Here is a 27,620-nt window from a genome sequence, read left to right as displayed (position 1 = left end):
TTCATAAAAAATTAAAAATACTTCTCAATTTATTTAGACTTGTTGAGAATGACTTGGGGAGAAAGACTTCACACAATACAGATCCTTTTTGCTGAATCTTTCACTGGACGATGAAAAAAAAATCAGTCTTGGAAAAAAAGGAATTTTGGCCTACATTTGGAGAAAGCCTTCAGGGGACAACAGAGTCAAGGTCCCAAATCCATCGGTTGGGCAAAGCCAGAAAAAAAACCACTCCTATATATCAGAGAAGGGAAGAATTCTGGGGAATTTGGTTGAAAAAGGAAAGGAGACCAAGAAGAAAGGTTAGGGACTCTCCTGAGACCAGCTTGGAGGTTTCTGCTCCCTGAAACACCCCTTTGGGCTTGTGTCTTCTCATAAACTCCCGTCCTCAAGTTCTCAACCTCCGTGCGGAAGGATTCGCACCACGTCCGGGAGTCGTCGTTAGGCTCCCGGGTTTTGTGCAACACTGCCCCACGTTTGCCGTAATTCTTGTTCGGCTCCTCACGGTTCCACTTGCCGCGGAAGACTCCACAGTCTGAGTCGGGTCTTCCGGGCTAGGAAACGGCCCTCTCGACGCCCGATGGCGAGGAGCACCACCACAGCCGGAGAGCGTTGTCACCCCGCGCCCGAGGAGGGGAGGGCAGGCGGTTCCCTCCTCCTCCTCCTCCTTCCGCCTCGTCCTCTTCGCTGTCTGGCAGGTCGGGAAACTGGCGCTGGCCGGAAGTTGTGGCCAACAGAGGGAGACTCGGGTGGAGGCTGAAAGGAAGACGAGGGAGGATGAGGAAGGACTGGGCCCAGCTCATGCCCCGAGAAGCCACATCTGGAAGGTTGGGCCGGCACTTCCGGGCTAAGGGTGGCCTCACAGCTGGAGCACCGGAAGCAGCATTAATATCACGCAGGAAGGGGGAGGGGGAGGGAGAGGGAGGGGCTCTGCTACAGATCCATAGCCTCCCTGGAATTGAAGACTTTCATTTTACTTATTTTATTTTCTATTCCTATTATATTCTTCTTCCTAATTAATTCTATTCTATTCTAATTCTATATTTTGTGAATTCTATTCTACTATTTCTTATTCTATTCTGTTATTACTATTCTCTTCTGTTCTATATTCTATTATATATTTTATTATTCATTCTATTCTATTTATTATTCTATTCTATTATTCTATTCTCTTCTGTTCTATATTCTATTATATATTTTATTATTCATTCTATTCTATTTATTATTCTATTCTGTTCTATATTGTATTCTATATTTTATTATTCATTCTATTCTTGTCTTTTCTACTATTTCTTATTCTATTCTATATGTCATTATTCATTCTAATTCACATTTTATTATTCATTCTATTCTAGTCTAATTCTACATTTTATTATTCATTCTAATTCACATTTTATTATTCATTCTATTCTAGTCTATATTTTATTATTCATTCTATTCTAGTCTAATTCTACATTTTATTATTCATTCTAATTCTACATTTTATTATTCATTCTAATTCCTATTTTATCATTCTATTCTATTCTATTCTATTCTATATTTTATTATTCATTCTAATTCCTATTTTATTATTCATTCTATTTTTTCTAATTCTACATTTTATCATTCATTCTAATTCTACATTTTATTATTCATTCTATTCTATATTTTATTATTCATTCTAATTCCTATTTTATTATTCATTCTATTTTTTCTAATTCTACATTTTATCATTCATTCTAATTCTACATTTTATTATTCATTCTACTCTATTCTATTCTAATTCTAAATTTTATTATTCATTCTATTCTATTCTAATTCTATATTTTATTATTCATTCTAATTCTAATGTGCTTGAAAGGGATTCTGGGAGTCGAAGTCCAACCTGCTAGGAAACCATAGAGTAGTAGAGGAAGCGGGTTCAAGCAGGGCCTCTCTCTGCTTCCTTGGCGGTCAGCTCCCTCCTGGGGCTGGGGGGAAGCAGAGGCCCTCCGATACCTCCCGATACCCATCCTAAAAGCTCCGGGGTCATTCCTCAGTCCCACCCCGCAAAGTCCTGTGGGATTCGAGAGGCCAGTTTGAACATAAAAAGGCAGACCCCCCCCCCCACTCCCTCCCTCCCTCCCAATGGCACCCGAGCAGAATTCGCACCTGATCCCGTTCACACAGTCTCCCACGGCCTGGAACTGCAGGGCGGGCTGGAGCACAGCCGGGGGGTCAGCGGGGGGAGGCTGGGTGGTGTCCCAGGCCGTTATCCGGCCACCGGTGTCCCCACTCAGCAAGTACCGTCCACTCCTGTTTGGGGGGAAAAGCACGAGAAACCTGCTTGAAATACAGCGAGTCATTGACTTACGGCCAAAATGGAAGGCCCCCCAAAACCATCGCTAAACGAGAGAGTGGTTCAGTGAGTCTCATCCTCGTTTTACGACCTTTCTCGGTGATTAAGTGAATCGCTGCCGTGGTTAAGTTAGTCGGGGGCGGGAGGGGTGGACCCCCCTCCTCCCCCCTTCCTATTCTCATCGCACTCCCCTTCCTCCTCCTCCTCTCCTCCACCCACTCCTCTTGCTATCCCCCTCCTCCTTCTCCCTCTTCCTCCTCTCCTCCTCCTCCTCCCCTTCTGCCCTTCCTCTTCCTCCTCTTCCCCTCCTCCTCCTTCCTCTTCTCCTCTTCCCCTCCTCCTCCTCCTTCTGCCCTTCCTCTTCCTTCTCTCCTTCCTCTTCCTCTTCCCCTCCTTCTCCCCTTCCTTTCTCCTCTCCTCCTCTTCTATTCCACCTGCTCCTCCCTCCTCTCCCCCTCCTCCTCACTCCTCCTCCTTCTCCCCTTCCTCTTCCCCCTCTTCTCCTCCTCCTCTTCCCCTTCTGCCTTCCACTTCCCCTCCTCCTTCTGCCCTTCCTCTTCTTCCTCTCCTCCCATCCTCATTGTTGTCCCCCCCCCCCCCCCCGCATTCTGCTCCCCTCCTCCACAGACCCCCTCCCTTCTAGCACCGATGACGTTCTCCAGTTGGGTCACAAAATGTCTGCCAGAAAACCCACCCAGCTCAGAGACCTCCCCCCAACCCTCTCCCTCCCCCCCAAGAACCCCCAATGCAGAAGAAAACCATCTCCACCAGAGATGGGGGACTGGAGGGGGATCTCCTCCCGAGGATCACTTACGGATCCAGGTCAAAATACATCCTCTGGTTCGTGGCCACCGTGCGGGAGAGCGAGAAGACGATGTCGCCCGGCTGTCTCAGGTCCCAGCAGAGAATCTCGGCGTCCTGGCGGGAAATTGAGACGGCTTAAAAACAAAAAAAGGAGAAGGAACGAGCCGAGCTCCCTTCTCCCGTCCTCCAACCAGCCAGTCAGGCCTGCAGCCTTCTTTTCTTTCTGACATTAGGCCTGCCACACTTTCTATTGTTCTACGATGCGTTTTCTAAGGTGGGAAAATGGGATTGTCCGGAGTTAGATGATAAGGCAGCCATAACAGCATTCTTTCTAGAAAGCCAAGGTCATCCTTTCAGATTCGAGTTTTCCCAGATGTGCCAACATGGCTCTCTTCATCAATGGGAATTTTGAGCGATCCTTTGACTCGGACTGCGATTTAATTTTGGATGCTATTTGGAACCCTGACACCAGACACCCCGGAATCGGGTTCGAGAGATGGACAGCCGCCGTGCCCTGCTCGGTCCCTCCATCCCATCCAGCCTGGGGCCTCCTACCTTACGACCGCCGGTGAAGAGGTAAAAGCCATCAGGGGAGAAGACGGCATGGGTGACACCCCCGTGGTGGCCGACGAGCATCGCCAAGGGATCTCCCTCGGCGCAGGAGTAGAGGCCAACGGTCTTGGCGTACGACGCGCAGGCGTAGAGCGGCTGCGTTGGGCTGAAGGCAATGCAGGAGATAATCCCGCTTTGCCCTTGCTTCTTCACTGGGGGGAAAAAGAGGGTGGGAAATAGCAGGATTCGAACTCTCCACCCAATTAATCCACTCTTAAAACCTATCAAGCTACGAAATGGGGGCTTTCAAGAGGGGGGGGCGTGGGTTTAGTGACCGTTCGCGGTTACGACAGCCCTGGAATAAGTTTGACCCACGCTTACAACCGTTGCGGCATCCCCGCGGTCGCGCGATCAAAAATTCGGACGCTCAGCAACTGGCTCGTATTTACGACGGTCGCAGCGTCCCGTGTGTGTGTGAGAGAGAGACGCAATCCCCTTTTGCAACCGTCCAACAAGCGAAGTCAACGGGGAGCTGGATTTACCTAACGACCGTGTGAGTCACTTAACTGCAGGGATTTGCTTAACGACGGTTGCAAAAGGGAGCAAAATTCACTTAAGAACTGTCTCGATTAGCAAAATTAGAAATTTGGGCTCCATGGCAGTTGGAATTCAATCTAGAGAACCTGTATTCTAATTTCAGTGTTTTTTTTAATTGTGGCCCCTTTAAGAGGCGTGGACTTCAATTCCCAGAATTCCACAGCCAGCAAGGCTTAGGGAAAGACAAGGCCTTATGGGAGTTGAAGTCCACGCCTCTTAAAGGGGCCACTGCTTTAATTCAGGCAGGTTCTTTTCTATGTGGATCCTTTTAGAGAGGAGGAACTTTTAAAAGGGAAATTGTCACCAGTCCCTCAACCGCTCGGGACTACAAAACCCATAACATCACCTCTTCTCCTCCCACCCACGCCCATTCTGAAGGGGGTCCATTCTGGGCAGAGATGGCCACAGGTAGTCCTCGACGTACGACCACGATGGAGCCCCAAACCTCCGTTGCAAAGTGAGTTAAACGTTCGATTTGGCCCCAGATTTCAGCCGCCTGTGGACCTCGGGCCTGAACTCGCCCCCCCCAAACCCTCACCAAACGTAGGTCTGTTTTCGCACGACCGTCCGGGCCGCGACGTGTCAAACACACGCACTGTCTTGTCAAAGCCGCAGAAGAGCTGGGCGCCATCCGGAGTGAAGCAGAGCGAGTGGGCGGCCGTCAGTTCATCCTGGATTGAAAGGAATAACAGAAGAGTTGGAAGGTACCCTGGAGGTCATCTAGTCCAACTCCACCCAAGTAGAAGACCCTATACTGTTTCTGACCAGTGGCAGCCCGGTCTCTTCTTGAAAACCTTCCAGGTGTGGTGTGTTTGTGTGTGTGTGTGTGTGAGAGAGAGAGAGAGAGAGAGAGAGAGGGAGAGGGAGAGGGAGAGGGAGAGGGAGAGAGAGAGAGAGAGAGAGAGAGAGAGAGAGAGAGAGAGAGAGAGAGAGACCAACCTTCAGACTTACTCACCAAGTGGTTGTAGGGGCGAAAAGAGAAATGGGAGAAAGAAAAGAAAAGGAAGGAGATGGGAAGGGACAGAGAGAGCGGGAAAGAGTTAGAAAAAGGAAGGATGAAAAGGAGAAATGAAATAGGAAAGGAAGAAGGAGATGGGGAGGCACAGGGAGAGGTAGGAAGGAAATAGAAAAGAAAGGAGATGGGGAGGGAGAGAGGAAGGAGGGAAACAGAAAAGGAAAATGGAAGGAAAGAGGGAGAAATTAAATAGGAAAGGAAGATGGAGATGGGAAGGGAGAGAGAGAGAAGTAGGCAGGAGATAGAAAAGGAAGGAAGGAGAGAATGACCGTTGTCTTACCTGAACGGTCGTTCTCATGGCGCTGCGGAGAGTACAAGGATGGGTTAACACAGCCTGTTTGCCCATGGACTGAGTAGATTTTTCCCCTCTGGCCACGCCTCCTTTGCCTCTTCTGGCTCAGTTTTAAAAACGAGGTCTTGTCCGACGAAGACGTTCTCAGCTCACACCTGTGCAAAGATACAATCTCGGAGCTAAACAATCACCCTGGGTGGGTCTTGTACTCTCCGCAGCGCCATGAGAACGACCGTTCAGGTAAGACAACGGTCATTCTCCATAGCGCTGCTTGGAGAGTACAAGGATGGGACATGCCCAAGCTATTGTGTCCCAGGGCGGGAAGAAGTGACATTGTCCGGAGCCTCAATAACCTTCTGTAATACTCTACGGCCAAAAGAGGCTTCGGCAGAGGCAAAGGAATCGATCTTGTAGTTTCTAATGAAAGCCGTGGGAGACGCCCACGTGGCCGCTCTGCAAATGTCCAGAATAGATGCTTGAGTCGCCCAGGCCGCGGTCGTGGCCGCACTTCTGGTGGAATGTGCCGTTACACGAGGTGGAACCGGCTTGCCCTGAAGGTCATATGTCATCTTAATGCAAGCTCGCAGCCACCGACCTATGGTTGAAGATGACACCTTGCGACCCAGAGAACCTGGTTGAAAAGACACAAAGAAGGCCTCGGAGTGCCTGATATCCTTAGTTCGTTTCAGGTAAATACGGACTGCCCTTCGCACGTCCAATTTGTGCCACCTGCGCTCCTTGGAGTGTTGAGGGCTGGGACAGAAGTTCGGGAGGATAACCTCCTGAGACCTGTGAAAATGAGAATTCACCTTCGGCATGAAGGCGGGGTCTAACCGTAGGATGACCCTGTCTGGGTGGATGATGCACAGCTCTTCCTTGGCCGAGAAGGCCGCAATCTCAGATACCCTTCTGGCTGAAGTAATGGCTATGAGGAAGGCAGTCTTAAGAGTCAGATGTCGAAGAGATACCTTCCTCAAAGGTTCGAAGGGAGCCGCTGTCAATGCCTGCAGGACAAAGGGTAGGTTCCAGGTCGGGTACCTGTGCACCACCTGGGGTCGGATGTTGTAGGCCCCCTTCAAGAAGCTTTTGACCTGAGGATGGTGACTCAGGGATTGAGGTTGGTGTCTGGCTAAGATGGTGGATAATGCAGCAACCTGGCGCCTGAGAGTGGCTGGTGCTAGTCCTTTGTCCAAGCCTTCCTGTAGGAAGTCCAATAACTGAGGGATGGACGCTTCCACACTGTCAATGTCCCGTTTGCTGCACCAGGAAGAAAAGGCAGCCCAAGTCGCGTCATAAATGCGAGTAGTGGCCGGACGTCTGGAAGCTTGGATGGTTTTAATGACGTTGTCTGAGAGGCTCTGGTCCTTCAGGAGCTGCCCCTCAAGTGCCAGACGGCTAACTGCAACCATTGGGGCTCTGGATGGTTGATGGCCCCTTGACGCAAGGATACCTGGTCTGGAGGAATTCTCCACGGTTGCTCCACAGACAGATCGACTAGGTCCGCGAACCAGGATCTCCTGGGCCAATGTGGAGCTACCAGAATGAGCTCCGCCCCCTCCTTCAGCAGCTTGTAGATCACCTGCGGGATCAGAGGGAGGGGCGGAAACGCGTAAAGAAGCCCTGGAGGCCAGTTGGACCTCAGGGCATCCGTTCCCTCCGCTTGTGCTGACTTGTAGCGGGAGAAGAACCGCTGGAGCTGTGTGTTTGCCGCCGAGGCAAACAGGTCGACCTGTGGGAGACCAAACCTCCTTACCACCTGTGCGAACAGGTCCGGATGAAGTTGCCACTCCGAGTTGTCGATGGTCTGACGGCTCAACCAATCCACACTTACGTTGCTGGTCCCGGAGATGTGATCCGCCCTCAGCGACGCTAAGTGGATCTCTGCCCATTGTCCTATGGCCTCCGCCTCTGACATGAGTCTTTTGGAGTGGGTCCCTCCTTGTCGGTTCACGTGAGCCTTTGTGGCCACATTGTCGGTCAGCAGCAGAACGTGGTGCCCCTTCAGCTGTTCTGCAAATCTCCTCAGCGCAAGCCGGGCTGCCCTGAGTTCTAGCCAATTGATGCTCCAGGCTGCCTCCGCGCTGGACCACCTGCCTTGCGCCAGCTGGCCTTGGCAATGCGCCCCCCAACCGTAGAGACTGGCGTCGGTCGTTACCACGATCCTGTCGGGTTCTCTGAATAGGCAACCCTTCTCCACTGCTCGAGACTGCCACCAACTCAGAGACCGAGTCACTCTTGGTGGGATGCGAACTTTCTTGGTGGAGTTGCTGATCTTTGCTCTTTGCATTGGAAGTAAGAACCATTGCAGTTCCCTTGCATGAAGGCGTGCCCAGGGAACTATGTTGAGACAAGAAATCATGATCCCTAACAGTTGGGATAGCTGCACTACCTGTCAGGACCTGTTCCTGCGACACAACCGGATTCTGCTCCTGAGGTTGCGGATTCTTTCCGGAGACAGGGACACCTGGCAAGACACCGAGTCTATTATGGGGCCCAGATGTTGTATGCGTGTGGCAGGAGTCAGGTTGCTTTTTTCCATGTTTACGGAAAACCCGTGGTCCTGTAAGGTGTGAACTGTGACGTTTACATCTCTCACCGCTTGCTGCTGAGTTCTTGAATGGATGATGATGTCGTCCAGATAGCACTCCAGGCGGACTGGAAGCTTGCGCAGGTGGGCCGCCACAGCTGCAAGAAGCTTCGTGAACGTTCTGGGTGCAGAAGAAAGTCCGAACGGAAGCGCCCTGTATTGGAAGTGCTTTCCGTTGTAACACAAGCACAGGAACCTCCTGTGTGCAGGATGGATGGGCACATGCAGGTACGCCTCCTTGAGATCGATGGAGGTGAGCAGATCCCCTTGTCGCATGCAGCTTAGGATCGACTGAAGAGACTGCATTTTGAAGCGTTTGTAGGCCAGATGTCTGTTCAGGCGCTTCAGATCTAAAATGGCCCTCCACCCCCCTGAATTCTTGGGGACCAGGAAGAGAATGGAATAGAACCCCCTCCCTTCCTGTTCTGGAGGAACTGCCTCTATTGCGTTGATCTGCAGAAGATGATCTATCTCTGCCTGCATGAGAGCCCTCTTTACAGGGTTCTTGGCTAGTGGGCAGCGAACAAAGGTCCGCGGAGGAGAGGATAGAAACTCCAAGGTTAGACCCCTCCTGATGGTATTTAAGACCCACTTGTCCGAGGTTGTTTCCTCCCAACGGTCTGCATAGAATTGCAGGCAGCCCCCGATGGGAGGAGACCCCAGACGGTCACTTCCCACGTCTAAACTGACGGTTGAGGGATCTCCCACGAAAGGGCTTCCGAAAGGACCCCTGATTGGATTGTCTGCCCCTGGAAGAAAAGTTGTTTCGTTCCTGGGACCTGTCAGAGGACTGGTTAAACTGTCTTTGGGAGGAATATGAAGAGGAGGAGGCCTGGGCACCTTCCTGTGCCTGAAAGGCCTGTTTCCTGAACGAGCCCTGACCTTTCCTGTCATGCTTCCTGAAGGTGGAAGGAAGGACCTTCCTCTTATCCTTTGTCTCAATTAGGAATTTCTCTAGGGAATCCCCAAAGAGGTTCTCTCCCTTGAATGGAGCTGAAGCCAGCTTCCACTTAGCCTTCATGTCCGCCTGCCAGTGCCGAAGCCAAAGCAGGCGGCGAGAAGTGATGTTGGACGCTAGTGCCCTGGAGGCGAATTTCGCTGCGTGCAGGGACGCATCAGAGGCGTATTCCACAGCCGTAATGATCTTGTTAAGATCATGTCGCCAACGAGATGCTTCAGATGGGGGCTGAGATCTGAGTTGGCGCAGCCATAATAAGGATGCCCTCGTAAAGAACGAGGCCGAAGTGGAGGTCTTGATCGCCCAGGCAGCCGCCTGGTGCGTTTTGAGACAAGCCTTTTCTGCCCTCTTATCCTCTGCCTTTAACCCTTCTAATAACTCGGCCGGGAGATTAGAATTAGAGGTCAGAGAGACCACAGGGGCATCCACTTCTGGAGGCTTCAATACATCCTCCAGCCTAGGTTCTAAGGGGTACAGAGATTTGTCTGCGCCACTGGGGTTGGCCAGGGTACCTGGCTGTGCCCATTGGTGCTGAATAACCTCCATGAACATGTCAGGGACTGGTATCAGTTCTGGGTCAGGGGTTGTTTCGCTGAACAACCCTGCCATGAGGTCCTGGGAAGTAGAGGGGACTTCCTTGTCCTTAGGTTTGGCACCAAGCTCAGTAGAGGCTCTGGCCTTGTGTAAGATGGACTTGAATAAGGCTGGCTTAAAGAGACCAGTGAAAGAGGGCTTGTCTGGAGGCATATCCTCATCCTCCGAGAGGGCAAAGTCCTCAGCAGCCTCCTCCTCCCACGTAGACACCTCTGTGGTGATAGAAGTGCCCGGGGAATCGAGTACTCTGGTCCTCTTTTCCCCCAGGGGGCGAGTAGGCCTAGAGGCCTTGCCACCCCTGCCTTCCTGTAGCCTCATGGCTTCTACCACACCCTGGGAAATAGCCTGCGTGATGAGATCCCTCATCTCTGCTGACATAGCTGGGCCCTTGTCCTCTACAGGTCTGGATTTGGCATAGGCCTGTCCCCTGGCACCCCTAGGAGGATCTCTCTGATCCTCTGCATGAAAACAACATTGAAAGGAGGGGATATCCTCCCTGACTGAAGAGCTAGGAGAACCTGGATAACCCAGAGAGGCTGCAGGGGATCCTGACATGGAATCCCTATCACAGAAGGATGGGGATCTATCCCCCATCTCCTCCCCCTGCTCTATCTCCCTCTGGATGGGTGGGGAAGGAACTGGCCCAGCCTCACTTGGTAAGGGTGCAGAGGGAATCTGGGGCCTAGCAGACTTATCCTTCAGGGAGTCCTGCCCCTTGTCCCCTTGAATTTTGGGGGCCTTACTCCCAGCTGCAGAGTGGGAAGCTTTCCCCCCAGCGCCCTTATTTCCCTTTCTCCCCTGGCCTGAGGGATCTGGCCTACTGCGCTTTGCAGATGGCCCTGCCAGCTCCTCCCTTCGCTCCAAACCTTCATCAGCCATCCTTGGTTGATCTTGAGTCGAAGAGGTCGCTGCTGAGGGAAGGGCAGTGGACGCTGGCCCGACGGCTCCAGAAGCGTCTGCAGACTCAGATGGGAGGCTGGATCAGGCACCAGGACACTCCTTGCCGCTTCCCCTTGGGTGGCTGGGGAACTTCAGGCTTGCTGGAGACCCAGGCAAGCCCTCGCAATCCTCTGCGGCTGTCTGTTGAGGCGGAGAGGCTCTGCTGCTTGCTGCTGCTTTCCGGAAGGTAAAAAAGTCTCAAAAAAATGGCCGCCGGTTCTTCTGCGCGCCAAAAGCCTCACTTAAGGGCCAGGCGCTTCTCATTGGCTGCAGCCGAAAAGCGCGCCAAAGCAGCGCTTTTCAAAATGGCCGCCGCTCTCCCGATCTGCAAAAGACGCCGTTTGGAGAAGCCAGGGCTTTTTTAAAAGCCTCTCCTCCAAAGCGACCAGGGAAACACGGGGATTGCCGTCCTTCCCTGCGCTTGCCAGCAGACGCCGGACAAGCGGCCTCGCTTGTTCCCCCAGCTGCGACTAAGCAGCTGTGGAACCGATCGCTGCCTCAGCCTTAGTTAGGTAAATCCTCTTCGATAAAAAATAGAAAAAAGGAAAATAAAAAATCAAAATAATAAAACCTGGGGAAAAATCCTAATAACAACTAAATATCACATAAAATACTCTAAAATTACTATTGGAGAACCCAGCCTATTTGCTCAATGCTGAGTGTTCCCCAAACTCGTCCTATCGGGCAGACTGAGTTTTTAAAACTGAGCCAGAAGAGGCAAAGGAGGCGTGGCCAGAGGGGAAAAATCTACTCAGTCCATGGGCAAACAGGCTGTGTTAACCCATCCTTGTACTCTCCAAGCAGCGCTATGGAGAAAAGAAGGAAGCAAGGAAGTACAGAAGGGAGGCGGAAGGAAGGAGGAAAAGAGATGGAGTGAGGGAGGAAGGAAAGAGACGGAAGGAGGAATAAAAAAGGAAGGAGGGAAAGAGACAGGAAGGGAGGGAGGAAGAAAAAAGAAGGAAGGAAGGAGAGAGAAAAGGAAAGGAAGAAAGAAAGAAAGGAGAAACGAAATAGGAAAGGAAAAAGGAGATGGGGAGGGATGGAGAGAAGTGTGTGTGTGTGTGTGTGTGTGTGTGTGTGTGTGTGTGTGTGTGAGAGAGAGAGAGAGAGAGAGAGAGAGAGAGAGAGAGAGAGAGAGAGAGAGAGAGAGACCAACCTTCAGACTTACTCACCAAGTGGTTGTAGGGGCGAAAAGAGGCCCGGAGTTGTCCTCCGAAGGCATCCCAGATGTGGATGGGGTTGTCTCGGCTGCTGCTGGCCAGGCTGTGTGGGCAGAGAAGGCATGGAAGGGGGGGCTGAGGAAGGCTGCCAGGGACCCCCAGCCAGCCGGGAACGATAGGTGGGTGCAGGGCAGGCGTAAGGCTTGGGTCTCTTTGAGGCCTGCTTTAGGCAGGGGGTATCGGAGGTGGGGACCCCTCGGAGAGCTCCAGGCAACGAAATGTCATTTTAATGCAGGCCGAGCAGTGGCTGCCCTAAGTGACCATAAAGTTATAATTCTAATTTTATTCTATTCTATTTTCTATTCCACTGTCTATTCTATTCTACTATGAATTCTCTTCTCTTCTCTTCTCTTCTCTTCTCTATTCTATTGTACTCTTAATTCTATTCTATTCTATTCTATTCTATTTTCTATTATATTCTATATTCTTTTCTATTCTCTATTAATTCTATTTTCTATTATATTCTATTCTATATTCTATTTTCTATTCTATTTTATTCTTTTCTATTTTCTATTCTATTCTGAATTCTATTCTATTCTATATTCTCTTCTCTATTCTATTGTACTCTTAATTCTATTCTATTCTGTTTTCTATTCTATTCTATTCTATTTTCTATTACATTCTATATTCTATTCTATTCTCTATTAATTCTATTCTCTATTCTATTCTATTTTCTATTCTATATTCTATTTTCTATTCTATTCTCTGAATTCTATTCTATTCTCTATTCTATTGTACTCTTAATTCTATTCTATTCTATTTTCTATTCTATTCTATTTTCTATTCTATTTTCTATTCTATTCTATATTCTCTATTCTATTCTATTTTATTCTTTTCTATTTTCTATTCTATCCTACTCTGAATTCTATTCTATTCCCTATTCTATTCTATTCTCTATTCCCTTTTCTGTTGGTCCATTCTATTGACTTCCTTGACCAACCTGGCCATTAGGTGACTGAAGGCAGGAAGAAGAACGGAAGGGAGCAACTTACAAGCAAGTTTCCGGCTGGGAGGAATTCATCAGCGGGAACCAGCAGTAGTCGTAGAGGGTGTCTCCTTCCGCCATGCGCAGCACGGGGCTCTGTGGAGGGAAAGAGGGGGAGACGTGGGCTCCGGGGAGGGGACTCCAGAAGGTCGATGGGACTCACCCCCCCCAAAGGCTCGGGGGCCCTTCTTTCTCAACCTCAAAAAAGATGGGAGGGGGGGACTTCAACTCCCAGAATTTCCCCCAAGGATCGGCTCCCCCAAGACCAAAGAGGTGTGAATTCACCTTCCTTCCGCTTGGCTCTCCTTCCTTCCTTCCTTTTCTATCTCCTTCCTAACTCTCTGTCCCTCCCGGCCTCCTTCTTCCTTTTCTATTTCATTTCTCCCTCCCTCCTTCTCTCCTTTCCTGCTTCCTTTTCTCTCTCTCTCTCTCTTTCCTTCCTCTCTCCTTCCTTTTCTATTTCATTCCTCCTCTTCCTTTCCTTTTCTATTGTCTTCCTTTTCTCATCTCCTTCCTTCCTCTTTTTTCTTCCTCCCTTCCTTCCTGTCTCTTTCCTTCCTTCCTTTTCCTTCCTCCATTTGTCTCTTTCCTCCCTCCGTCCATGTCTCTTTTCCTCTTCCCTTCTGTACTTTCTTGCTTCCTTCCTTCCTTTTCTATCTCCTGCCTACCTCTCTCTTCCTCCCCATCTCCTTTTTCCTTTCACTTCTCCCTCCTTCCTTCCTTTTTCCTGTTGTTTTCCTCCTTCCTCTCTCCCCACCTCGTTCCTTTTCTATTTCCTTCCTCCCTCCCTTCCTTTTCTATCTCCTTCCTTCCTCTCCCTTCCTTTTCTTTCTCCCCCTTTCCTTTCCCTTCCTTTTCTATCTCCTTTCTTCCTCTCCTTTCTTTCTCTATCTCCTTCCTTCCTCTCCTTTCCTTTTCTTTCTCCTTCCTACATCTCCTCCCTTCCTTTTCTTTCTTTCTTTTCTATCTCCTTCCTACCTCTCCCTGTCCCTCCCCATCGCCTTCCTTTTCTTTCATTTCTTCCTCCCGCCTTCCTTCTTTCTTTTCTATTTTCTTCCTTCCTTCCTCTCTCTCTCCCCATCTCTTTCCTTCCTTTTCTGTTTCCTTTCTCTCTCTCTCTCCCTCCTTTCTTCTTTCATTTTTCTTCCTTCCTTCCTTTTTTATCTCCTCCCTCCCTTCCAGAGTGTGGCCTGTTTGTCCGACATGCCCACAACTCCGCAGTCACAACTCAGGCTCCACGCTGCAGTTAGCGTTATTTGGGAGAAAACAGTAGAAGAAAAAAGGAGTACAGCCAGTCCTCGACTTACGACCATCCCTTTAGAAACTGAAGTGAGAACAGCACTGAAAAAACCATTCTCACACTTGTGGCCATTGTCACATCTTTAAAATTTAGGCACTTGGCAACTTGCATTTTTTACAAAGGTGAGGGACCTCCTCGGCCTGCTTCCGATAAGTAAAGGAAATGGAAGAAGCCAGATTTGCTTAACGACGGCGTGATTCACTAAACAACAGTGCCCCCCCCCAAAAAAAATGGGTGTGACTCCCTTAAGAACTGCCTGACTTAGCAACAGAAATTCAGTCCCCAATTGGAGTTGTAAATCAAGGACTGGCCTCTATTAAGTAGATGTGCTGATTTATACATTGACTTATTCACAGGCAAGTCCTCGACTTATGACCACAAGAGAGCCCAACTTTTCAGTTGCTAAGTGAGAGGTTCGTTAAGCGAGCGTCGCTCTGTTTCACGACCTTTCTGGCACACTGAGGCCGTCGTAAATGTGAGTCAGTTGCCAAGCCTCTGAATATCGGCGCAAGCGGCAACGGTCGTAAGTGTGGGGAAAACGTCCCTGTTTTCAGCACCGCTGTAACTTTGAAACGAAGCTGTTGTAAGTCGAGGACTGCCGGGGAGCCCAAACGGAGCAACAAACCCACCTACCATTTCAGCCACGTCTCCCCACTGCTCCACGTAGAACTCCAGGGGAAGGTTGTATATCCGCAATATGTTGTCGGCACTGTTGGTAACCAGGCAGGTTCCATCGGGGGCCCTGTAGGAGGAGGGGAGGGGGTCAGAAACCCCCCAAAAGAGGGTCTCCCCCATTCAGGAGGGGTTCCGTCCCCGGCCTATCACGCTAAGCGAGTCGGGTTTGTTTCAGCCACAAACAGGGGGAGGACGATGACACAAAGCTGACCCACAAGAGAAGTTGTGTTACTTTGGCCAAACCAAGGATGATTTCATTCCCGTGTTTCTGAGCCTCAGCAAGAGGGGTGGACTTCAACTCCCAGAATTCTCTAGCCAGCAATGGAGAATCGATAGTCCGGGGCTGCAAGGGGCCCGGGAGGTCATCTAGTCCAACCCTGCTCCAACAGGACATTGTGAGAAGTGATTTTCTGTCTTTTGATCCTCCAGTTGCAGGGCTACATAGCCACACCCACCCCAGTCACATGACACACACCCCCAGCAAGCCAAAGAAAGAAAGAAGGAAGGAAGGAAAGAAAAGGGAGAAAGAAAGAGAAGGAAAGGAAGGAAGGAAAGAAAAGGGAGAAAGAAAGAGAAAGAAAGAGAAAGGAATGAAGGAATGAAAGAAAAGAGAGAAAAAAAGAGAACGAGAAGGAAAGGAAGAAAGAAGGAAAGAAAAGGGAGAAAGAAAGAGAAAGAAACGAAGGAAGGATGGAAAGAAAAAGGAGAAAGAAAGAGAAAAAAGGAAGGAAGGAAAGAAAAGGGAGAAAGAGAAAGAAAGAGAAAGAAAGGAATGAAGGAATGAAAGAAAAGGGAGAAAGAAAGAACGAGAAGGAAAGGAAGAAGGAAGGAAGGAAAGAAAAGGGAGAAAGAAAGAGAAATGGGAAAAAAGAAGGAAGGAAAGAAAGGGGAGAAAGAAGGAGAAAGAAAGAAAGGAAGGAAGGAAAGAAAAGGGAGAGGGAAAGAGAAATGGAAAGGAAGGAAAGAAAAGAGAGAAAGAAATAGAAAGAAAGATGGAAGGAAGGAAGGAAAAGGGAGAGAAAGAGAAAGAAAGGAGGAAGGAAAGAAAAGGGTGAATGAAAGAAATAAAGAGAAATGGAAAGAAAGGAAGGATGGAAAGAAAAGGGAGAAAGAAAGAAAGAAAAAGAAAGGGAAGGAGGGAGGGAAGAAGGAGAAGAAGGAAGGACTACAACCTGGCATTAGACGCTGCTTTAGAGGATAATCCAGACCTAGAAGGGACCCGAAGGTCATCTAGTCCAACCCCGCTCCAGCACGACATTGTTAAAGCGACTTTCCGTCTTTTGATTCCCCTGGTCACATGATTACGTAGTCACGCCCACCCAGTCACATGACCCCCAAGCAAGCCACGCCCACCAAGCCACGCCCACTGATTAGGGGCGACATAATAGCAGAATGCCAGTATTTGGGGGGGGGCTGCCCCAAAGAAGGGGGGGGACACCCATTCTCCAAAGAAGGCTGGAGAAGAAGCAACGGATGGAAACTAAGCGAGGAGAGAAGCAACCTGGAATGAAGAAGGAACTTCCTGACAAGGAGGACAATTCACCCGTGGAACTGCTTGCCACCAGAAGTTGTGAGTGCTCCCACACTGGAGGTTTTGAAGAAGAGACTGGACAGCCTGGCCTAGGGTCTCTCCTGCTCAAGCAGGGGGTTGGACTAGAAGACCTCCAAGGTCCCTTCCAGCTGAGGGAGGGCAGTGGGAAGGGGGCCACCGGAAAAGCTCCCCGCTGGCTACTCACCACTTGCAGCCCTTCAAGAAGTTTTCGGGGGCGCGGCTGTACTCGGCCCAGGAGCCTGTCAAAAGCCGGGGGGCCTCGGCGAAGTCGTACGCTGTGAAGCTGGGAGACAAGAGGAGAAACGCGCCGGTCGGTTGCATCTCGCGAATTAATCTACTCACTGCCCCTATCAAGGCTGCTAACTAATCTGCCTTCCGCTACCGCCGAGTTTGGGTCATGAAAAGAACCTGCAAGGAAATAACCAAGCTCAGAGACCCCCAAGGACCCCACAGTCCTCCTCCTCCTCCTCTCTGCAAACCCCACTCCCTTCTAGCACTGATGATGTTACCTAGCTGGGTCATGAAACGTCTGCAAGGAAACCACTAAGCTCAGAGGAGCATCCAAAGACCCCAGAGTTGTCCTCCTCCTCCTCCTCCTCCTTCCTTTCTCTCCTCTTCCTCCTCCTCCTCTCTGCAAACCCCACTCCCTTCTAGCACTGATGATGTTACCTAGTTGGGTCATGAAACGTCTGCAAAAAACCCAACACACACACACCCCCGCCCAAGCTCAGAGACCCCCTCACTAAGCTGCCTTCCCCCAACTCCAACCACCCCATGCCTCAAAAACAAGGGCCCGGAGGCCTCCAAGGTCCCTTCCCACCAGGGGTGAAATGCTACTGGTTCGGTCCCGAACCGGTAGTAAAAAACACTTTAAAAAGGTTTTTTTTTTAAAAAAGAGTTCCGACACAGCTGATCTTCAGAACTTTTTTAAAAAAACTTTTTAAGCATTTTTTTTTACTACAGATTCTCCGGAAATGTAGGGGTGGGGGCCATTTTTGCTCCCAGCAGACTTCCCTTCCCTGAAGCCTGCTAGGTCAAAAATGAAGGGGGGAGGGGATGCTGAGAAAGATAGAAAGAAAGAAAGGAAAAAAGAAGGAAGGTGAAAACAGGGAGGAAGAAAGGGAATGAAAGAGAAAGAAAGAAAATGGAGAAAGAAAAAGAGAAAGAAAGGGAGGGAGGGAAAAAGGAGGGGAAGGAAGGAAGAAAGGGAAGGAAAGGGAGAAAGAGAAAGAAAGAAGGAAAGAAAGAAAAGGGAGAAAGAAAGAGAAAGAAAGAAAAAGAAAGGGAGGGAGGGAAAAAGGAAAGGAAGGAAGGAAAGGAAAGGGAGAGAGAAAGAGAAAGAAAGGGAAGGAGAAAGGGAAAAAGGCAAGCAAGGAAGGAAGGAAGGGAAGGAAAGGGAGAAAGAGAAAAAAAGAAAGAAGGAAAGAAAAGGGAGAAAGAGAAAGAAAGAAAAAGAAAGGGAGGGAGGGAAAAAGGAAAGGAAGGAAGGTAGGAAGGAAAGGAAAGGGAGAAAGAGAAAGGAAGGAAGGAAAGAAAAGGGAGGAAGAAAGAGAAATAAAAAGAAGAGGGAGGGAGGGAAAAAGGAACGGAATGAAGGAAAGAAAGAAAACGGAGAGAGAAAGAAAAAGAAAGAAGGAAGGAAGGAAGGAAAGAAAAGGGAGAAAGAAAGAAAAAGGAGAAAGAGAAAGAAAGAAAAAGGGAGGGTGGGAAAAAGGAGAGGAAGGAAGGAAGGAAAGAAAAGGGAAAAAGAGAAAGAGAAAGAAAGAAGGGAGGAAGGAAGGAAAAGAGAGAAAGAAAGAACGGAAAGAAAAAGAGGAAAGAAAGAGAAAGAAAGGGAGTGAGGGAGGGAAAAAGGAAAGGAAGGAAGGACTACAAACCTGGCATTAGACGCAGCTTCAGAGGATAATCCAGACCTAGAAGGGACCTGAAGGTCATCTAGTCTAACCCCGCTCCAGCACGACATTGTTAAAGCGACTTTCCGTCTTTTGATCCCCCCGTCACATGACTCCATAGTCACGCCCACCCAGTCATGTGACCACCACCCCTAGCAAGCCACGCCCACAGAACCGGTAGTAAAAAAAAAGACTTCCCCACTGCTTCCCCCCCCCCTCTTCTACGCCCACATTCATACCCCTAAACCCAGTTGTGTTCCATTCAGAAGACAGGCCGGGAACCCGACTCACTAATATTCCCCTCCGTCGGTCCACGCTCCCCTTTCCTCCGCCGCTTCCTCCTCCTTCTCAGGGGGCAGCTTTTCCTCAGAGTCCCGCACAGCGTCCTCTAACTCTTCCCCCTCTGGAGAAAGTGGCCGGACAGCTGGGCTTCCTTCGTCTTCTTCAGCCCCGTTTCGCCCCGGCACCTTAGAAGCTGGTCCAGATGTTTCTCCAGCATCCCCACCGCTGTCGTCGGCCAACTGGGGCAAGGCCGGCATAACCGCGCCCTCCGCAGGGAGTTTGACATCCATCAGGATCCTCGTGCCGAGGCGGCCACTAAGCGAGACTCTACTTCCAGAAGCCTTTATTCCTGGCTGGAGGCAAAAATCCCAGTTCAGCTCGGGGAGAAATCGGATTTATTCATCCCAGCTTAGGAAGGGAAAGGAGACCAAGCGGAAGGGAGATTTCTGCAGATTTGAAAAACAAAACCCCAAAAATATCAGCGCTGTTAATTATGTTGAATATTAAGCAAGTTAATATTCCGCACCCAAAAACAGAATTAATTTAGTAGCCTGATAAAAGGTTTTCCTTGTATTGGACAAAGTGAGGAAAGGGACATTTTAAAACCAAGATACTAGTCCTTTGGAATACAGGCAATCCTTGACTTACAACTGTTCGTTTTGGGACCGCTGAAAGTTATAACCGGACTGAAATAAATGGGATGGATGAGCGTTTTTCACACTTCACACGCAGGCAGACGATCAAAATTCAGACACTTGACAACGACTCATATTTACGACGGCCACTGTGTCGCGTGATCTTCTTTGGAGACCATCTAACAAGCCAAGTCAATGGGGAGAGCCAGAGTCACTTAACAACCGTGTGACTAACTAAAGAACCGCAGCGATTCACTTAGCAACGTTGCGGCGTGATGGGAAAGCGTTGACACGCGTCTGGCTGTGCGGAGAGGGAGGGTCGACACGTGTTCACCGTCGTAGCGGTGTGAACGGTGCGAACGGTGCAGGGTTACGGAGCGCCATCAGGGGCCAGCTCCGGGCCTCCCCGCGGCAGCTTTCCCCGGGAGGAGGAGGCGAAAGGCGGCCCTCCTTCTCCTTCCCTGCCGTAAGCTTCTTCCCGGCGTTGAGGCGATGGGCGGCGAAAGGGGGCCGCCATGACACTTCGGGCACCGCCCTCTGGAACCACGCCGCGTCTCGCGAGAGTTGGAGGATGTTTCGGGCGCCGCGCCATCTTTTTTTGCGCATAGAGATAAGAAACTGAAGAATAGACACCCCAGAGATTTAAATTGAAACTTCCGGGTACAGTGTTGTCTTTAAATTCCTCCCAGTCTCCTGATGATTGGCCAGCCATCTTCCATGCCTAAGGCGGGACTAGAACTCCCAGTCTCCTGGTGATTGGCCCAAAGTCACCCAGCCATCTTCCATGCCTAAGGCGGGACTAGAACTCCCAGTCTCCTGGTGATTGGCTCAAAGTCACCCAGCCATCTTCCATGCCTAAGGCGGGACTAGAACTCCCAGTCTCCTGGTGATTGGCCCAAAGTCACCCAGCCATCTTCCATGCCTAAGGTGGGACTAGAACTCCCAGTCTCCTGATGATTGGCTCAAAATCACCCAGCCGGTTTTCATGCCTAAGGTGGGACTAGAACTCCCAGGCTCCGGTGATTGGCCCAAAGTCACCCAGCCATCTTCCATGCCTAAGGCGGGACTAGAACTCCCAGTCTCCTGGTGATTGGCCCAAAGTCACCCAGCCATCTTCCATGCCTAAGGCGGGACTAGAACTCCCAGTCTCCTGGTGATTGACCCAAAGTCACCCAGCTATCTTCCATGCCTAAGGCGGGCCTAGAACTCCCAGTCTCCTGGTGATTGGCTCAAAGTCACCCAGCCATCTTCCATGCCTAAGGCGGGACTAGAACTCCCAGTCTCCTGGTGATTGGCCCAAAGTCACCCAGCCATCTTCCATGCCTAAGGTGGGACTAGAACTCCCAGTCTCCTGATGATTGGCTCAAAATCACCCAGCCGGTTTTCATGCCTAAGGTGGGACTAGAACTCCCAGGCTCCGGTGATTGGCCCAAAGTCACCCAGCCATCTTCCATGCCTAAGGCGGGACTAGAACTCCCAGTCTCCTGGTGATTGGCCCAAAGTCACCCAGCCATCTTCCATGCCTAAGGCGGGACTAGAACTCCCAGTCTCCTGGTGATTGACCCAAAGTCACCCAGCTATCTTCCATGCCTAAGGCGGGACTAGAACTCCCAGTCTCCTGGTGATTGGCTCAGTCACCCAGCCATCTTCCATGCCTAAGGCGGGACTAGAACTACCAGTCTCCTGGTGATTGGCTCAGTCACCCAGCCATCTTCCATGCCTAAGGCGGGACTAGAACTCCCAGTCTCCTGGTGATTGGCTCAAAGTCACCCAGCCATCTTCCATGCCTAAGGCGGGACTAGAACTCCCAGTCTCCTGGTGATTGATCCAAAGTCACCCAGCCAGATTTTATGGGTAAGGCACAACTCTTCTATCTATCTGGGGTTACCACAAACTAGGTTTCCATGCCATGGAAATGCTGATCTTGTGCCTTTAACTGACCCCCTTGAGGCCACGTGCCGGATTCACGTGGCAAGAATGACACCAGTCCCCAGAAGGGCAGTGGCCTCTCAAGTCCAGGGCCCACGAGGGACGCTTGGCAGTCATCCAAAAATGACAAAGTCTGAAACGGAGCTGAGTGCGAAAGAGATCAGTGCCCAAGAATGTTAATTTGCTACAGGGAACAGGACATCCGCAAGGCGGGGGACAAAAAAATCAAGCTCATGGCCTGAAGATCGGTGTTAAAGATCAAGATGTGACTTCTGATCTCCCCCGTGCTCATCCGGGGAAGGCAACCGAGCGGAGAAGACCGGCCGGCAACGGGTCCAAGGGTCACGCATGGGCTTTAAAGGACCAGCGTCCAGCGGAGGAACGACGGCAGGTCCTTCAAGGCGTCTCCTGGCCACCATGAGCTTCCTCGTCCGTCCCTGGGCCAAAAGGGACGTCCGGGATATGGTGCGGCTGGTTAGGGTGAGAAGCGGGACGGTGGGGGACTGGGAAGGGTAGAAGAAGGGGTGTCTCAAGGGGTCAGGAGGAAGGCGGTGGGGTGGAGATTGACCGTAATTTTATTTTGGATTGATTCTTTCTGTGCCATGAATCCAGCGGTGGGGTTTCACATTTTGTTACCACCGGTTCTCCATCTGTGCGCCTGCTCCCTTCCGTGCATGCGCCCAGCCTTCAACCTATAGGCTTTACTCACACGTGCGCCTTCTGCGCATGCGTTCTGTTTAGAAAGCTTTTTTTTAAATTGGGGGGGGGATGATGCAGTTTTTGCAAGAGCGAATCTCCATCGCACGGCTACGCTTTTTATTCCTCCAAATAATGGTCACCGCTTATTGTAGCGAGTCAGCCTCCTAACTTCAGTCCAGGCTCTGCAATTACCTTCTCTCCCCCCCCCCAAACCTGCAGAAACGGGGGAATCGGTCATTATCATTAACACTCTCTCCCACGCCTGGCCTCACCTCCGGAGGTAAGGGGCGGGGAAGAGCAGATCTCCCGGGGATACAAATATTCCCCAAGTGGCCACCATCCCTGGTGCCCCCCCCCCCCATACTAGAAAACGGGAGAGGAGTAAAATAATGCTACGCTTTGGAAACGCGGATCTCCAACGCCAGGTCCACGCCAGGAGGTTCGGGGCTTCCCTCCAGGCCACCTGCACAGCCAGCAGCCGCGTCCACAGGCTCCGTGGGGAAATGCGGGCCGTGAGAAAGGGGAGCAAGTGCGCTCGCCCGCCTGCCCGCTCCAATCTCGCCCGCCCAGGTCCCAAACCAGGCTCTTCGGTTTGAGTTCTCCAGCAGCCTCTGGCAAGGTGTCTTCCCCGCCCCGCTCGGGCTGAAAGAAAATAAAGACAATAAAATATAAAGTGCTGCTTTACCTTTCTCTGCTGCTTCTCTCCCAGGCTGGATCCAAGGGGAGATCCCTGTCCTAGTCTTCCTCCTGCCCACGTGGGCTTCAGGCACCAAAGGCGCCGGGGGAAGATTGCTCAGGACTCCGCTGCCCTGGCTGGCTCCCGTGACGGAGGGCGAGAGAGAAGCGGCAGCTGGAACGAGGTCCAGTGCGGTCCCCGGCCCTTCCCCAGAGGATACAGGGAGGGACCCTCCTTCCACCCCGCTGTTTCTGGGGGCGCAGAGCCCTGGGGGAGCCTGGCAGGGTGGGCGAGTCCTCCGCTCTTCTTCCTTCCTCGGCTGTGGAAGAAGCCCGCGCTTCTTTCGACTGGGCAGGAGCGGGGGGGGGGGAGCGAGCAGGAGGGGGGAGCTTTGGGGGCTAATGGGGCTTGGGTTTAGCCTCCCTGGACGTCGCAGCAACCCCAAGGGCGCCGATCTCGGCCTTTTTCGCATCGGGGCCTGCTGCAAGAGGGAGGGAGTGAAGACCTTTTCAGGCCAGCGCAAAGGACTTCCCCGGACTTGCTTTGCTGAGCACGGGCGACGGGCCCCCGCACCTCCACCACCAGCAATCCGGAAAAGGTCTTCACTTCACCGCCAGTTGTGGTTGAGGCAGTCAATGGGGAGGGGGGGATCTGGCAGGCCCTGTTACTTTCTCAAACTGATTCCCCCCCCCCCCCCCCTGGATGCATCCGTTCCCAGGTCCTTCTGGCTGGAGGGGCAGAGAGGAGCCAAAGCCTGGCTTTTCCAGAGGTGTCTGTGGATGGAAGCCTCCCTGGGGCTTTCTATGCCCCTTGACAAGCTTCTCTTCAATGTAGGTTTTCTGGCCATGAAAAAGAGCGTTGAGTGTGTTAGTTCAAGGCCAGTTTGACATTCCTTTGAAAGACTCTTTGAATCTTGTGCTGCACAAAAGGTCTGTTTATATTGGGAAGGAAAGTTGGGTTCTGCCAGCTAGAATGTTTCTGATTCGGCCATTACTAAGTCAGTTACAGGTTTTTTTTTAATGCTCCAGATGATAATGAGTCTCTTAAAGCCAGACCTTTTCTGTTTTTACTACTTTTATTCATTTTTCAACACACTGTTGCCCTGCCTGGTTGATGCTCTCAGGACAAACCATATAAACATATCCCATCCTCATTCTGATACTGTGAAGTCTGCTCTTCTCTGCAACCTTAACACAGATAATAAGATTTGTACTGTTCATGGGATGAGTCAAATGTACAGAAACATAAGCGAGGGCACCAGGTGCTGAATTATGCGCAGACACCACCGCCTGCTTTAAAGTAAGGCATCCCCTCCAAAATAAGACTTAATATCGGTTTTTTTATACATTAAATCATCATTGGAGCACAGAACCAGTTGTTAAATTATTTGAATCCCACCACTGGCCTGCTGTGCCTTGTTCCGATGTTCCCCAGGTGCACGAGACAGGCAAGGGCTGCGCGAAGGCTGTATGTTTGGGCAAGGCAAAAGGGGAGCGTGGGGGGCTATTTACTATCCATCCATCCATCCACCCATCCATCCATCCATCCATCCCTGTGTGTCTGAGTCTAGGTTGAGTGTCCATTTCTCTCCGTGGCGTTTCCCTTTAATCTCCTGTCCAAGGGCCTCTTCCAGGCGATCCTGGAGAATTAGGAATTTGCATGAAGTCTGTGTGAGTTGATGTAACAGGAAGGGAAAGGGGGATTGAAAGAGGAGGGGGAGGAGAGGGGGAGGGGAGGGGGAGGGGAAGTGTTAGATTTTGGCAACGAGAGAACAGACTCCGGACACGTAGTGACTTATCAGCTCTTTATTAGTAGTAGTAGTGATCCAGCTTGTTCTGTGGTCGGAGGGTTCCCCTTTTATAGGAATCGGGTACGCCTCTCGACCAATCAGAACGATACCTGTTTCCCGCCGTAGCGGCGGACCAGAGAGGAGACTTACTGCGATATATGCTAATATCTAACACCCCTCCCCTCTTCGACGGAGCATTCCGGTTTGTTACATAGTCCTTAAGATAAGTGGGTGTTTGCCTTACACGGGTGGAACGCCGCAGTTCTGGTTGACTAAGAGTGGTTTCAGGATCGGTTGCTTTTTCTGTTTCGCGTTCGGGGGTCTGTTGGTTTTCGTTGCTTTGGCGTTGTTTGGTTTCGCCTTCGACCTCTTGTTCTACCCTGGGCTCGCAGGTGTCCCGATTCTCTGTGTTGGGGTTCTCCAATGGCTGACTTTGTGCTGGCAGATAATTTTCGTCTGCAGCCCGTAGGTCTGAGTGTGTCAGGCGACCTCGTAGTTGATTGATGTGCCGTTTCCAATTTTGTCCATCTTCAAGCTCTAGCAAATATGATCGTGGACCTGTGATGCCAATGACCCTTGCCGGCATCCACAATGTTCCCCTGCATAGTTGTGGGCGTATACTGAATGCCCTATGCTAAAATTCCGAATTTTGCTTGTTGAGTCTGGGGGCGATGTGGCAGAGTAATTTGGGTGAAGACGGTCCAGGTGAGACCGTAGACGGTGGCCCATGAGTAGTTCAGCTTGGCTCCTACCCGTCGTTGCGCTGGGGGTAATATGCTGAATTAGGAGGTAATGGTCGATGCGTGTTTGCCAATCACCTGGACCCATCCTAGCAAGGGCCTCTTTTGCGGATCACACCATTCTCTCCGCCTGTCCGTTCGATGCCGGATGGAATGGTGCAACGAGGGCATGCCGAATTTCCTGACCTGCTAAGTACGTTTCAAATTGCATGGCCGTGAATTGGGGCCCATTATCGGAGACCAGGAGGTCGGGCAGGCCATGAGTGGCGAAAAATCGCCGTAGAACCTTAATGACTGCCTCTGCCGTGGTTGAAGTCATTAGGACTACTTCTAGCCATTTGGAGTATGCGTCCACAACTATAAGGAAAGTCTGACCTTGGACTGGTCCTGCGAAATCGATGTGTATTCGCGACCAGGGTGCTTTAGGCTTCTCCCATTCAGTGGCGGGCGCTTCCGGGGGTGCGGGTCTCGATTCCTGGCATGGATCACAAGTGGCCACCCATTCCTCTATTTCTTTGTCCATGTTGGGCCACCAAACGTAACTTCTTGCTAACGCCTTCATTCTAACGATCCCCGGATGCCCCACATGTAACGCTTCTAATACATTTCTACGTAACGCATAAGGAATAACAACTCGATCCCCCCACAATAAACAACCTTGCAACACTGAAAGCTCATCTCGTTTCCCCCAAAATAGCTTGAATTCCGGGCCCACGTTCCCTTTCGGCCACCCCCTCCAAACCCAGGTTTGAACTTGCTTTATTATATTGTCCTTAGCCGAGAATCTGGCAACGTCGCAGGAAGAAACCGGTCCAGAGTCCAAACAGTCAATTAACAATACCGGTACCTCGGGAGTGGGGTCTGGCAAGAGGTCCGGAAGTGAGCAACGGCTAAGAGCGTCTGCGTGTCCAAGAGTGGAGCCCGGTCGATGAATTAACTTGTATGAATACGCGGCCAGGAAAACAGTCCACCTGGTCATGCGTGGAGAAAGGGAGACTGGTGTGGGGCGGTTTCCCGCCAAAAGTCCCAACAGTGGTTTATGATCTGTAATCAGTTCAAAATCGCGGCCGTAGAGGTATTCGTGGAAACGTTTTACTCCAGCTACAGCAGCTAACGCTTCTCTGTCCATCTGGCTGTAATTCCTCTCGGCCGATGAAAGAGTCCTGGAGTAGAAAGCGATGGGTGCTTTGTTCACGTTTGGCATCCTGTGGCTAAGGACTGCGCCGACTCCGAATGGGGATGCGTCACAGGTCAATACCAGCGGTAGCGTCTGGCTGTATTGCACGAGCAGCGAGTCGGTGGTGAGTAGGCGCTTTACCCCGGCAAAAGTTGCTGCTTCGGATCGTCCCCATCTCCATGTTGAATTCCTCTGGAGTAGTCGATGTAATGGCTCAGCAATGGTCGCCTTCTGTCTCAGAAAAACGCTGTAGAAGTTAAGTAGTCCGAGGAAAGCCTGCAACTCGGTCTGATTTCGTGGTGTGGGGGCGTCCTGGATCGCCTTAATTTTCTTTGAAGTGGGGTGTATTCCTTGACCATCGATTCTATATCCCAGGAATTCTACGCTAGGCACGTTAATTTGGCATTTCTCCTTTTTGAGGCGGAGGCCCTTTTCTCTGATTCTGGTCAAAACAGTTCTGACTCTTTTTAATAGTTGCTCCTCGTTTGCAGCGGACACCAAGATGTCGTCGAAATAGGGGACGACTCCCGGTATCCCTTGCAAAAGCCGTTCCATGACGCTCTGGAACAGACCTGGAGCAATACTCACACCGAATTGTAGCCGGTTGCATTTGAATGCTCCTCTATGCGTCACTATAGTTTGGGCCTCCGCTGTGGCGCTATCCACGGGCAACTGCTGGTAAGCTTGTGCCATGTCTAATTTAGCAAATATCTTTCCTGGCCCCAACGAATGCAATAAGTGTTGTACTACTGGCACAGGATATGCGCTTTGTTGTAGCGTGACATTAATTGTGCATTTATAGTCCGCGCAGATGCGGACTGACCCGTCTGGTTTAACTGGGGTCACAATGGGAGTTTCCCAACGCGCATGATCCACCGGCTCAAGGATTCCTTGCTCAACTAACTTATCGATCTCTTTATCTATTTTTGGGTGGAGTGCAAAAGGCACTCGTCTCGGTTTAAGTCGGATTGGCGCCACTTTGGGGTCTAAATTGAATGAGATTGGTTTACCCACGTACTTACCAAGACCGGGGCTGAACACATCCTCGAACTCCTTAAAAATCTGATCAGCGCTGCTGTTCTCCATGGCGTTGATCCCGGTTACTTCTAACCCCAGGGCTTCAAACCAATCTAGTCCTAGAAGGTTCTGTAACGGCGCGCTGGCGATGGTCACGGGCAGCTGGGCTATGATGTCCTTGAATCGAATTTGGAACGTGCCTTGGCCCACGATGGGGACTCGGTTCCCCTGGTAGTCTCGTAGCAGGATGTCTGGTGCGGGTAGTTGGCTCTTTTTGAGGCTAGGGATAGCCTTTTTCATGGAGGCCCATGAAATGATCGTCAAGGACGATCCTGTGTCAACTTCCAGCTCGCAAGGAGAGCCCTCCAAGAGGACTGTGACTTTCAGCTTTTTAGGC

The 27,620-nt window shown here is 50.7% G+C and overlaps 1 protein-coding gene across 5 annotated transcripts; it reads right to left on the bottom strand.

Moving 5' to 3' along the window:
• LOC309393447 (telomerase Cajal body protein 1-like) lies at positions 1-22,694 on the bottom strand. Of its 5 annotated transcripts, none has more exons than XM_081955715.1 (11): positions 22,288-22,694; positions 18,571-19,007; positions 16,572-16,670; positions 14,794-14,902; positions 12,868-12,956; positions 11,828-11,918; positions 4,809-4,941; positions 3,677-3,885; positions 3,132-3,235; positions 2,131-2,274; positions 1-756 (listed from the first exon to the last, which is right to left on the bottom strand). In XM_081955715.1, exons 2-11 carry the CDS (start codon positions 18,849-18,851, stop codon positions 555-557), a joined length of 1,461 nt encoding a protein of 486 aa, XP_081811841.1. In that variant the 5' UTR covers positions 18,852-19,007; positions 22,288-22,694; the 3' UTR covers positions 1-554. The 5 variants fall into 5 exon arrangements, with proteins under 5 accessions (XP_081811841.1, XP_081811843.1, XP_081811844.1 ...); XM_081955717.1 differs by having other exon boundaries at positions 18,571-18,914; XM_081955718.1 differs by having other exon boundaries at positions 18,571-18,914; positions 22,510-22,694.
• Positions 22,695-27,620: the final 4,926 nt, after the last annotated feature.

The sequence above is a fragment of the Natrix helvetica genome, assembly GCF_964273705.1.
Source record: "Natrix helvetica genome assembly, chromosome: 5".
NCBI lineage: Eukaryota > Metazoa > Chordata > Lepidosauria > Squamata > Natricidae > Natrix > Natrix helvetica.
The sequence above is the reverse complement of the archived record's forward strand: the minus strand, read 5'-3'. Positions and strand labels throughout refer to the sequence as shown.

Bases quoted from the DNA above. Each gene is read 5' to 3' on its own strand.
- LOC309393447 (XM_081955715.1), bottom strand. From the start codon at position 18,851: ATGGATGTCAAACTCCCTGCGGAGGGCGCGGTTATGCCGGCCTTGCCC. The intron at 14,903-16,571 runs GTGAGTAGCCAG...CTCCTCCTACAG, and splicing joins TTCTTGAAGGGCTGCAAGTG to GGCCCCCGATGGAACCTGCC. The intron at 3,886-4,808 runs GTGAGGGTTTGG...TTTTCCCCCCAG, and splicing joins CGAAAACAGACCTACGTTTG to TGAAGAAGCAAGGGCAAAGC.